The sequence below is a fragment of the Octodon degus genome, unplaced genomic scaffold (genome assembly GCF_000260255.1).
Source record: "Octodon degus isolate 3935 unplaced genomic scaffold, OctDeg1.0 scaffold00069, whole genome shotgun sequence".
Taxonomy (NCBI): Eukaryota; Metazoa; Chordata; class Mammalia; order Rodentia; family Octodontidae; genus Octodon; species Octodon degus.
The window spans coordinates 3,915,863-3,928,422 of NW_004524645.1; the positions used below are offsets into that span (position 1 = coordinate 3,915,863).

At 36.7% G+C, this 12,560-nt stretch overlaps 1 protein-coding gene across 2 annotated transcripts in view; it reads left to right on the top strand.

Moving 5' to 3' along the window:
• Frmpd4 (FERM and PDZ domain containing 4) overlaps nucleotides 1-12,560 on the top strand; it is a 283,401-nt gene that overhangs the window by 170,180 nt on the left and 100,661 nt on the right. For both annotated transcript variants that reach the window (XM_023719577.1, XM_004635038.3), the window contains exon 3: nucleotides 8,769-8,871. In XM_023719577.1, the coding sequence (XP_023575345.1) occupies nucleotides 8,769-8,871 (103 nt within the window). The remainder of the gene's footprint in view (nucleotides 1-8,768; nucleotides 8,872-12,560) is intronic.

Genomic DNA, 12,560 nt, shown 5'->3' on the forward strand with positions numbered 1-12,560 from the left:
TATCCCTCCCTTCCCACTGAAAGCAGGATGTATTTCCCTACCCCACTGCTATTGAACTGGACTAGGTGACCGACTTTGGCCAATAGCATATTAGCAAAGATAGCATGAGCATAGCCTTGGCATGAGCTCAAACACTTGAATTTGTGTCTTTGACTTCTGCCAAGGCCATAAGTGGTGAGTTTTCTATTGGTAGCTGCTATCTCTTTGGCCTGAGCCCCAGGTTGATTACTCCAGTAATAACCCAGCAAGATGATAGCTTGGAGTTATGTACAGCATGATCTACAGTTTGAAACACAAATGCCCAACTGAGTCTGACCTCAATCAGCCAGTCTGTGGTTGTCTCCAAAACCCACAAGCATGATAACAACAGGAGAAGTTTATTAAACATTTTTCTGAGTTTGGGACTGATTTGTTGTACAGCAAATGCTGACCAATGCAATATATATCAAATCCCTTATATCCTAAATTATGATAGTCAATTTTATCTCAGGCATTCATATTAGAATACACAGATGTTCTGCCATCAACACAGTTGAATATGATAGAATTGGGTATAATTGCCTGGCTTTGTTCTTCCAGAAACAATGTGCTTTTTATCATTTACTTATTGTATAGACTTAGATACTTATTTTTATATACTCATATTGGACTTCTTTTGAATGAAAAGAAAATATTATTAAGAATTGTTGCTCTCCAGGGTTTTGTAAATCAGTACCAGAATCTAGTAGCAAAGTACCATGCTGAAAAGCACAGATTCTTGTGTCAGAATGCCCAGATTGGAGTCCTCTCTTTGCCCTTTCTTTAGCTTATTTGCTTCTATCAGTAACTTGCTTTTCAGTTCAATGTGATTTCTCTTTTTCATCTATATAGTAGGAGTCAGAGTACTACCCAGCTTAAAGGGCAATGGAGAAAATGCAGTGGGTATCAGATATAGAACAGTGTTCACCATCCTATAATGCTGTTTATTATTATTGAATTCTCAATTATTCAACCAGTTGAATTTGTCAATTATGGGAAACAGAAGTCAACTAGTGAACTGGTGTATGTGTGTAAAATTGATTATATTTTTCATTTTTCATTATTTTGATATCATGTGCTCCAGGAAAGCACCACATATATAATCAAACAATTTATATTTGTGCTGAGAAAGTATTGTTCCCTCCTACCACTGTCTCACCATAAAACTTACTCTGTCTATGGAACTCTTTACTTCATTATATATATAGATCATATTTTAGTTCTCAGGTTGTGATTGTTGAACTTCACACAAGTAAGAATTTCATTTTCAAAATAGATGTGTTGCTTTGTATTATTAATAAAACAATGTATGTGCTTTGTCCAAAAACATAAACAATATACATAGTAGGAGAAGAAAGTTTTAAAAGTCACTTGAAGTCCTACTATCAGGAGACAACAATTATTCATGTACACCAATAGAATATGTGTAGCAGGTATAATTCTGTCCTTACACTTGCATACATATAATGTATTATGGCTCTATATACACAATACTTTCTTTTCAGTGGGAATATATTTGCTATGCTGATTTATGATATTGGGTTGTATAACAGCGCTGGTTATGAAGTTCGCTAAGCAGCTGACTTGCTTTTCACTTGCCTGTATTGTCCCAGGATTGTTTCAACCTCCCGCCCTTCTTACCCTCAACTCCCCTTAGCTTCAACTATACTAACACCTAGTGTTAGGGTTTATTTTATTTTATTTTTAAGAGTAAAAACAAAACCAGAAACAAAGACAGAAATAGGACAATATATAGCAGGACATATGTTACAGACTTTCAAAATGAGTATAGCTAATTAACAATGGTTGTTATGTTATCTATTTTAGCATCAAATCTATTGCTCAGATTAACAGAAATAGTTATGCAAAATTGGACAAATAATTGATTATTAGCACTTGTTTTCAAGAAACCTTAACTTTTTCTATTTTCTTATCTTCTTTATGTTTTAAATTTTAACTTTACTGTATATTGAAGAGTAAAAACGAATGGAAAAACAAACAGAAAAAAAGACAGAAACAGAGTAACATACAGCAATACATATGTTATAGATTTTCAAAACAGGAATAGCTAATTAACAATGATTGTTATATTATCTATTTTCATCATCAAATCTGTTACTCAGATTAACAAATGTAGTTATACAAGATTAGGGAAATTGCTTTTGTATCTGACAGGGTGAGTCAAATCTCTTCAGGATTTACCCTGAAACCACGTCCAACAGTTTGTAGATCTTTCATCACTGTCAGCCATCTGGATGAGTCACGGCCATTGCTTGACCAATGTGCTCTCTGTGAAAGCCTGAAAGAATGTTTTCTCTCTATGTGACTCTCCTTAGGCACACTCTACATCACTGATCACTTTTCTCTGTGGCCCCATAGCTCCTTGAACAAAAAAAAATGTGGGTTTTCTGACTTACACTGAGTTACAGGATGTTACAGTACAGGACCTCTTATGTCTTGAGTCCTCACTGGCCTTGAAGGGCTAGGACCAAAATATTGCCTGTCCTTGTAGCCCTTTTTTTCCCTCTAATTTTTGGTCTGTAAACTTAGGTTGTTAACCACCCAGAAGAGAAGCTTAATGACATTTTTACACCATAACATAGACAATTGAGCTTAACCTCACTATCTGTCTGAATATCAAATGCCTTAGACATAACATGAAACAGGTATTTTCCATCACTCGTTGATATTCTAAACTTTAGATCCCTATAGAATGTGAAAAAACAATTACACATTTTTACACAACAAATTAGCAATCTAACCATATTCAACATTGTAACAGGATAATCCTATGACTTTTTTTCTTGTCTCTTCTTTTATTACCTTTTTTAAAACAAACATCTACTTGAGAGAGAGTATAGCAATAATTGATGTGACATTAGAAATAGTACACATTTAAAAGACCAGAATGATATGTATTCCAAGCATAGGTCTTGCTTTAACTTGATCTTAACCGTCCAGCAGAAAAGTATAATCACAAGGTATAAAAAGTAAAGCCATATTAATATGCTGAGCTGTAAAAGGCTCAAGTCAAAAAGTTCTGACATTGTCAGTTCTACTAACCCACTACTATTATGGACTATTGGACTATATTGGGTTATTTTGCTGCATGCAAACACCTACAATATTTGAATGGCAATGGAACACCTATCTCTGACAAAAGCAAAACAAAAAAGGTGGGGCCGGCCAAATAGCTCAGCGGATTAAAGCACCTGCAAGCAGGGGTTTGATCCCTGAGCCTGCTGTGCCAGCCCCACCTCCAGGGCGTGCTGAGGTGGCAATTGAGACTGGGCATGATGGCCCATGCCTGTAATCCCAGCTCTTGGAAGGCTGTAAACAGGTGGATCGCTATGAATCCGATCTAGGAGTGAGACCCTGAACACTCTGTATACCCTTCCCTAAAATACAAAAAGCAAAACAAAACAAAACAGGGATATAAATGAAGGACTATTTTGTAGTGAAAAAATATATATGTACATACAAAATAGTTAGGATATACAGCTACTTTCTCTTAATTCAATGATAAGAAAGATTTGTACTAATAGTGTTTAGTCAAGATAGCATGTCTGCATCTTGTACTCCGAATAACTACTATGAAGACAACAATATGCAATGTATTAACTATTGTAACTGTCCTACTAACCTGTTTTAAAATTGTCTCATTGGTATTTCTTTCTCATTAAAATTAATATAAAAATAAACAAAAAAAGATTGGGGAAATAATTGGATATTGGCACTTGCTTTCAAGAAATCTTAATATTTCCTAGTCTTTTTTATTTTAATTTATTTTAAAGAGAGTATAATAATTGATAAGACATTAGAAATGGTACACATTTATAAGTCCAAGATGAGAGGTATTCAACCATGGGTTTTGCATTACACATTGCTGTCCTCGATGTATTTGCTCAGATTGCATGCATCAGCATACAGAGTTAGTCAGGGTGAAAATTCTAATCATTAACTATTATTTTCAAAAAACTGATAGAAATTATGAGTACAATCATCTCAGCCATCCTATATATATACTTGCATGTTTTTTGCCTTCCTTTTTTCCTATCTTTTCTCCTTTCTCTCATCTTCCTTGTTTAATCCTTAAGTTCAGTTTCTTTCTGTTTTACTACATCTATTATAACTTTCAGGTTTTATTTGTTCGTTCAGGTTCTTATACTAGCAAGATAATATGATATTTATACATTAGGTCTGATTTATTTTACTTATGAGTATAGCCTCTACTTAGTTCCACTTAGCTATAAAGGTTTTGATTTTATCTTTCTTTATAGGTGAGTAAAACTCCATTAGATAAAAATGCCACATCTTTTTCATCCATTACTCAAGTGATGGGCAATTTGGTTGTTTCTAAGATTTAGCTATAACATACTCTGGTTTCTCTATAGATCACATACATCTTTTGCCTTTTACTAAGATTTAGCTATAACAAATTGTGCTTCTATAAACATGGGTGCACGTATATCACTATGGTATGACGTTTTCAGTTTGGGGGGGGGGAAATATCCAGAAGGGGAATAGCTGGGTTAAATATGATTTCCGGTACTAGTTTTTTGAGGAATGTCCACAATGATTTCCATAGTGGTTGTACCAGTCTACATTTCCACCAGCAGTAGAGAAGGGTTCGCTTTTTCCTGAAGCCTCTCCAGCATTTGTTGTTAGCTGACTTTTTTTTATGATAGCCATTCTTTCTGGGGTGAGATGATATCTCAATGTTGTTTTAATTTTCATTTCTCGAATGACCAGTACTGTGGAACATTTTTTTTCATGCATTTATTTGCTACTTGTATTTCTTTCCCTAAGAAGTATATATTTCCTCTCACATGCTCATTTTTGGATTGGGTCTTTAAATTTTGGGGGCTGAAATGTTTTAGTTCTTTATATAATTTAGATAGAAGTCCTTTGAGTGATTGTTGCTTATGATTTTTCCCAGTTTGTGGGTTGTCTTTTTCCTCTGCTGGTGATTTCTTTTGACAGGCAGAAACTTTTCCATAAGATGAGATCCTAGTTGTTAATTCATTACAGTATTTCCCGTGCAGTTGGGTTTTTGTTAATGAACTGTGTGCCTACTCCTATGTCTTCAAAATGTCCACGTATTTTCTCTTGCAGAAGATTTAATGTTTAGATCTTTAATCCATTTTGACTTTAGTTTAGTGCATGGTGATAGACCTGGGTCAAGTTTTAGTTAAAGAGGCTATTTTTCCTCCAGTGAACATATTTGGCCACTTTGTCAAAGATAAGATGACCAAGTGTATTTGTAGCAGTATTTGCATATTCTAATCTGTTCCATTGATCCTTGGGTCTTTTTTTTGCCAGTACCATGCTGATTTTATCACAGTAGCTTTATAGAATAATTTTGAGTCAGCGATTGTAATGCTTCCTGCCTTGCCATTTTTTGCCCAAGATTGCCTTTACTATAGTGGGTCTTTTCTGGTTTCAAATAAATTTTAGGATTGATTTCTCTAGATCTGTGAGGTACATTGATGGTAATTTGATAGGGATTGCATTAAATCTGTATAACAATTTTGGGAGTATGGCCATTTTCACAATGTCATTTCTTCCTATCCAGGAGCAAGGAATATCTTTTCCTTTTCTGAAATCATCAGTCCTATGACTTTTTTTTCTTGTCTCTTGTTTTCATTTATTACCCTTTTTTAAAACAAACATTTACTTGAGAGACAGTATGGCAGTAATTGATGTAACATTAGAAGCAGTACATATTTAGAAGAACAGAATGGCAAGCATTCTAAACATGACCCTACCATTACACATTGTTATCTTCAGGGAAGTTGTTTCGTTCACAGGTATTGGCATATATAGTCAGTCAGGGTGAGAATCCTACCAATTAACTGCTAGTTTCAAAAACCTAATGGAGATTTTCAGGATCATTGCCTTAACCATCTTGTGCATATAAATGTATGGTTTTGCCCCTGCCATTTTTCCTAGCTTTTCTCCTTGCCCTGTCTTCGTTATTTAATTCCTGAGTACTTGCTTTTCTTTTAATTGTGTTATAACTTTCTATTTTTATTTCTTCTTTTGAGCTCTTACACTATTACACTATAAATATTTATACATATAGGTCTGGTTTATTTCACTTATGAGTATATCTTCAATTGGCATCCACTTATATATGAAGGCTTTGAGTTTATCATTCTTTATAGCTGAGTAATACTCCATTGCACAAAAATACCACATCTTTTTCATCCATTCTTCAGAGTTTAACATAGCTATATTTTATGGAAAATACCTGTTCCATGTTATGTCTAAGATGTTTGATATTCAGACAGACAGTGATGTTAAGCTCAATGGCCTATGTTACAGGGTAATAATATCATTAAGCTTCTCTTCTGGAGGGTTAACAACTTAAGTTTGCAGACAAAAATTAGAGAAAAAGAAGGGCTACAAGGATAGCCAACATTTTGGCCCTGTCCATTAAAGGTCAGTGAGGACTCAGGACATAAGAGAACATGTACTATAACATCCTATAACTCAGTGGTATCTGAAATGGTCTTCAATCTCTTTTTTAAGAGTGGTATAATTATCATTGTATAGATCTTTTACTAATGTTAGTTTTGAGAAGAGGATAACAAAAGTACAAAAAGATTTCAGAGGCTACCAGTTTCTCTTATTTCATGAATACAAATTGTGGCTAAACTATGTCTATCATAAAAACCACTCTCCTCAAGTCCCAAGAGATATTAGTGCTGCGACCAGATGTTGTATGTAAGACAACCCAGTCTTTGGACTAAAGGCCTGAGGCAATTCTCAGAAGGGTGCCACTATTTTATAGTTTGGAAGAGATTCTGCATTGCTGCTTTCAGAATTCAACTTGTTTGGTTAAACAAGAATATTTCTAGTTGATCAAAAAACAGAGATCAAATGCAATAATGTCCTCTTGATCTGAGGTCGTTTTCTGCTCAGAATGGTTAATATCTATTCTGCATACAGCCACATTGAAATCTTTCCTGTGCTTGGCCAGTGTTTAATATCTAAGCATTTTTTGACTGAATTACAGTGACTACTTACACATAATCCAGTAGTTTATCAAATGGTTTTTCTGAACTCCTTGTGTGTGCAAACACTGAATCTCAATTCCAAAAACTGTGAAAAGAATATTTTCTACCACTGATATGCATAAATGTTAAGGTTTTCCTACTGTCTTATTCCCCAGGAAGAAGACAAATTTCTGTTACAGCTTGAGTGACACATATGCTACGTGTCTGGGTGGGTGGAGAACAACTGAATGAGTATCAGTTTTTTGTTCTGACTATGGAATATTCGTTTTAATTACAAACAGTAATAGTGATGGTTTTTGAAAGCAACATTCCAGCTGTACCTATCACCAATTTCCATGCCTCTGCACACATAGTGAAACATATATATTACCATGCGGTACCATATCAATATTTGAGAGGTGATTGAACCTGTCTAGACATGTGTGGATAACCCAAATAACCGATTTAGGGTTTTGTTTACATACAGATGTGTGTTTTACACAGATATGGCTTTAAGTTTCCATGTCAGAAGCCCTGGAACTGATGAAGCTTTAATTGTGACAACAAGTTCAAAAGAGACATTGGCCTGTATGAATTTGGAGGAGTCTACAGTCCCAGGATGAGAACCAATCCTAGGTCTATGCTAGCTCTTTCACTGATGTTAGCCACATTGATCTCATTACATGGAGAGAATCACAGTGTTCAGTGAAATTGACAGACACAGCATTTAGCCCAGTGCCTGGCCCATAACAACCTCTCAGCAAACATTAGTTTCACATTCCCTCACTGGAAAACCAACAGGGAGAACAAAACAGCCCCTGACATCCAGAGATGGTCCTAGCTGTTCTGTTGGACACAAACAATTTCACTAAATATCACCAGTACACGAAGTCACTCTGTGACTGTGATGGATCATGACAAGACACTTTAATAATTACAAGTGAGCACAGACACAAACAAACATGAAAGGACATTCCAAACAAGGAGCATCACCCACCACACACTCTGCCATATAAGTGACTACTACTTCTTTGCCTTGCCCAACTGATGTCTTATCTAACATTGCCTCCTTCGTTTCACAATTATTAAGATGCTTGTGACAAAATTACTCCCACTTTCAGTTAGCATCTAACCCATAGAAACACTCATTTCCTTGAGAGCATTCGAACAGCATGTAACACAAAGACCAAGTCATATAATAGGTCCTTTTAAGCACCCTCTAATTGAGGTGCTTGTGATTTCCCACAATGTGCAATCTCCCTGCTTGTAATGAGCATATAAGTAGAATTTTGTATGAATTCATATGGGCCCACATTGTTGTAGCTTTGGTACAGGACGTTAACACAGCCAACTGGCTACCTATCTTCTCTCTTTTAAAAGCCTTGCCATTAGGGCATGGTCTTTTGACAAGCAACATCCACACAAGGAGCTTGTGAGCAATACGTTACCTCCTTCTGCACCCTTGTTCCATAATGGGATCCACAGATGACTCACAGTGTGGAATGTACTACTAACCTGAGTCCCAATCTTGCCCAAGACATTTTAGAGAAGTGTGGATGACTGAGTCCTACTCTCAGAAAGATTTTGATTTCATTGTTCAGAAAGAATCCTGGGCCTCAGGCTTGTGGGAGGGATACCAAGGTGTGGTTGGTTTTGGTCTATCTGATAGCACCACTGGTCATGAGTCAGCCAGGGGGAGGATAGAGCTTGTATAAGCAGCCAATGGTCTTCTCTTTCTTTTGTTTCCAGGTGGCCCCTCTGAAGGCAAACTGATCCCAGGAGATCAGATTGTAATGATCAATGATGAACCAGTCAGTGCGGCACCCAGGGAGCGGGTCATTGACCTGGTCAGGTAGGTGATTCCTTCTCCTGTGTCCCACCCATCTCAAGTGCTGCTGCACATCTCATCAGCTGCAGGAAAGAGCTTCATGTGGGCTAATTTAGAGCAGAGGCAACAGTCCATACATTTGCATCATGGAAAACACTACTGCCACTGAACTCTAATAGAGAAACACATGCTCCATAAACACATTGCTTAATTGTCCACTCTCTTATCATTAAGGATCCATGAGTTTCACCTTAAATTGTCGTGACTCCTGTTTCTATTGCTATATCCAAAAGTTGCATTTTTTATTCCTTCTAGAATCACTAAATATTGATTTTCCATAGTCAGGGAGATGAAAATGCAATGCCTAAATTCAGAATTAAGTGATGAATAATTTCATATACATAATCTCATGGATACATAAACATACAGTTCACTGATTTTTTTCATACTTGACTGAGTGATTTATTACTGAATTTTGAAATCATCAAAGGAGGCAAAAGGATTATTAGGTTAGAGCTAGGACAGGTGCTTGATTTATTGTTTCAGTTTTATTGTGAATATATGGAGTCTGTTCTGTCACATTCTTAATTATGCACCTAAAATATATTTTGTGCATTTTAAAATATATTGGTCAACAACTGGGAGGCATCTAAGCTGCAGTTTTGCACAGTGTAAGTTTAACACCTCCAGATGTTCCACTAGTTCAGGGAAAGCCAGAAGTCTAGATGTTCATGTGAAATCCTCTCCAAAGTAAACGTTAGCTCTGTTATTTTTCAAAAAAATGTGTGTGTGCGTGCGTGCGTGTGTGTGTGTGTGTGTGTGTGTGTCACAGTGTTGGACTACAGATTCAGATACAAACTGTGACCTCTGCTTTTTAGAAATAAAGAACGTCTCTTTTTCTTCCTTTCCTTGATATCTATCAAGCATCCCCTTAAAAGCTTACCAGAGTGATGTTCTCAGTGAATTTAGGGCAAAATAAGTCTTTAGAAGTTATCTAAATTGAAGCTAGGCCTGTGGTAAGGAAAGATCCACTTGTACTATGAGCAGGTCAGAGGGACAAAGATGTACAGCATTTGTCTTTTATAAACTGATCTTGTCAAACAAGACTTAAGTATAAGTTGAAGCTATAAGAACACTTGAAATTGAGAAGAGGATCATCTGACATTCATTTTCACTCTCATAAAAAAATACCTCTGTCCTTTAGGAGAAGCATTAAGTGAAATGTTTGTGGAATCTTCTGTAGAACGTTTCTTTTCCAAACCTTGCTTGGCTTCCACTTCAGAAGGAAGTCATTGACGCCCTTGAGAGAACATGGAGAAAGAGACCTTGTGTTCAGAGTGACGAACCATCCCAGTTTTAGCACTGGCAAAGGCCATGGTCCTGGAAACCTTCTCCAGTCCCAGGATGGCTGGACGCTACCACAGTCTGAGTGCTAGTGTGTCCTGACTCTAAATTTATGTTTTAGAACCTAAAACCGATTTCTGTAGTGTTAGCAGATGGCAGGGCTATGAAAATAATTAAGTCATGAGATTGAAACCTCAATAATGGGATTGGTGCCCTTATGAAAGAAGTCAAAGGGAGCTGCCTTGCTCCTTTTGTCCTGTGAGAATGCTGTTGTCACCGGACTCCAGTCTCTTGATACTTCTAAGTCCCCCAGCATGCAAGAAATAAATTTCTATTACTAATGAATTACCAAATCTAACATACTTTAGTGGCATCCCCACAGCTGGCTGGAAAAGCTGTGCCTGTATTCATGGGACATTCACATCTGCAGAGAACACTCTTACACAGGAGCAGACAGCAAGACATGTGCCATATCTGCCCTGTGTCAAGAATGAGACATAGGAATGGCTCAAAGCCCTCTGTGGACCAGGGAGGCAAGTACAGAGAGACTCTATGTGCAGACCTTTGGAGGGAGATGCAATGTTGTTGTTTGGAATAACTTCTATCTTGAGATATGCATGGGTGTCAGCAGGGACATACCTCATCCGGACCAGCTCTCAGCCTTACCTTAGCTTCCTCCTGGAGAGCCATATTTGGCCCTAATGGTAGAAGTCACATTTTGTTTTTCCTTAGGAACATGCTTCTGTGATTAGTTCCATCGATTTCTGTGCTTAAAGAATGATAGAAGAAATAATATATCTGTGTTCGGGTTAGCTGTGACCGAATTGCCTGCTGTAGGACAGAGATAGAGAAAAAGTTATCGTGAAGTGTGATCATTTCTTAGCAATCTTACCTCGGGCATTCTAAAAGTTTTTCTTGTGAAAGACTTTTTTCCTTGTGTTTTAATGCACCCTGGAAGAAAATGGCATTTATAAAAAAGGTACTTCCAGTAAGACTTTGTACATAATGGAATAAATGGACTATTTAAAAGAGAGGGTGGAAGCAACATTTAGCTTGCCACATGTTTTCGCAAAGCCCATCAACTAGAAAGGATTTTGCCATTTTTTAAAGGTTGAAAAAATAGTATTTTTGACACCTGAAAATCATTTGAAATTCAAATTTTAGATTCCATAAATATAGTTTTACTGGAAAACAGCTACACCCACCACTTACATATTATCTAAGAATGCTTTCTTCTTATAAAAGCAGAGTTGAGCAAAGGCCTTGTGGTCCACCAAGCCTGTGATGCTATCAGGCTCTCTGCAGAAAAAAACTGGCCAACTTCTATAAAATAATATAACTGTTTTATATTTCCTTCAATTGAGTCAAATTTAGACAGCAACCCAAATAATGTACTCAATGACTTAATCTTCTAAAGCAACTGTGACTACTGTGAGATCTTCACACACTTGATAAAGAAATGATGGTATTTGAAATGGATTGAAATTACACACTAACATGCTTTCAACCTTTTCTTTAGCTACTCCCTAAATCTTCTATTTGATATGTGCTGATCATGTGATAAAGGAATAGGAATACTATGCTATGCTCATTTACTTTTGTAATATGAAATAAGATAGGAATAACAAAAGGGGAGAAGTAGTGGGTGAGAGGACCTTGGTAGGAAAAATCATAAAAGCATGTGACACATTTCCTCAGGGGCAGTTGAGCAAGATTAGCCTCTTGCTTCTATCTGCTTTTTCTTCTTCTTGATGAAAAATAAGGTCACTGGGAAAAGTTACAAGAAAGCAACCTGATTGGAACTGGAGTCTTTAATCAGTAGAAGTATGGGATATAGAGAACATGTCTCTTACTCCAGCCTGGATCCGTTTTTTCCTGGTTGCTTGCTCTAGCTATACAAAATATGAAATCCAAGGAAATATGTATTTTCCATCATGAAGCTATAAACTTCTCACCCATATTCCCACCTTCTTCACTCCAAGACACTAGTGAACCCAAGCATTGACAAGAGAGCCCATGATGACTAAGGCATAGTCCTTATCATCAAGGAACCCAAAATTAAGCTTTGTTACAGATTATCACACTATTACACTGCATGGTGGCTTTGCCTGTGAAACCATAATCCAGGACAGAAATCTGAAGGTCATCCTCAGTTTTCCTCTCCATCATTTTCCTCATCCAACATCTATTCTTCTGTGTACTTAGTGGAAGACAGAAGTATAAGATATCTCTATCTTTCTACTATCACTATCTTCAACCACAAGCTGTTTGACCTTCCTTTTCTATCCACTAACATCATCTTGGGGAGAACCTATAGGCATCTTTATTTGCTAAAGTTCCAATTTGAACCTGCAATTTAAGATCCATTT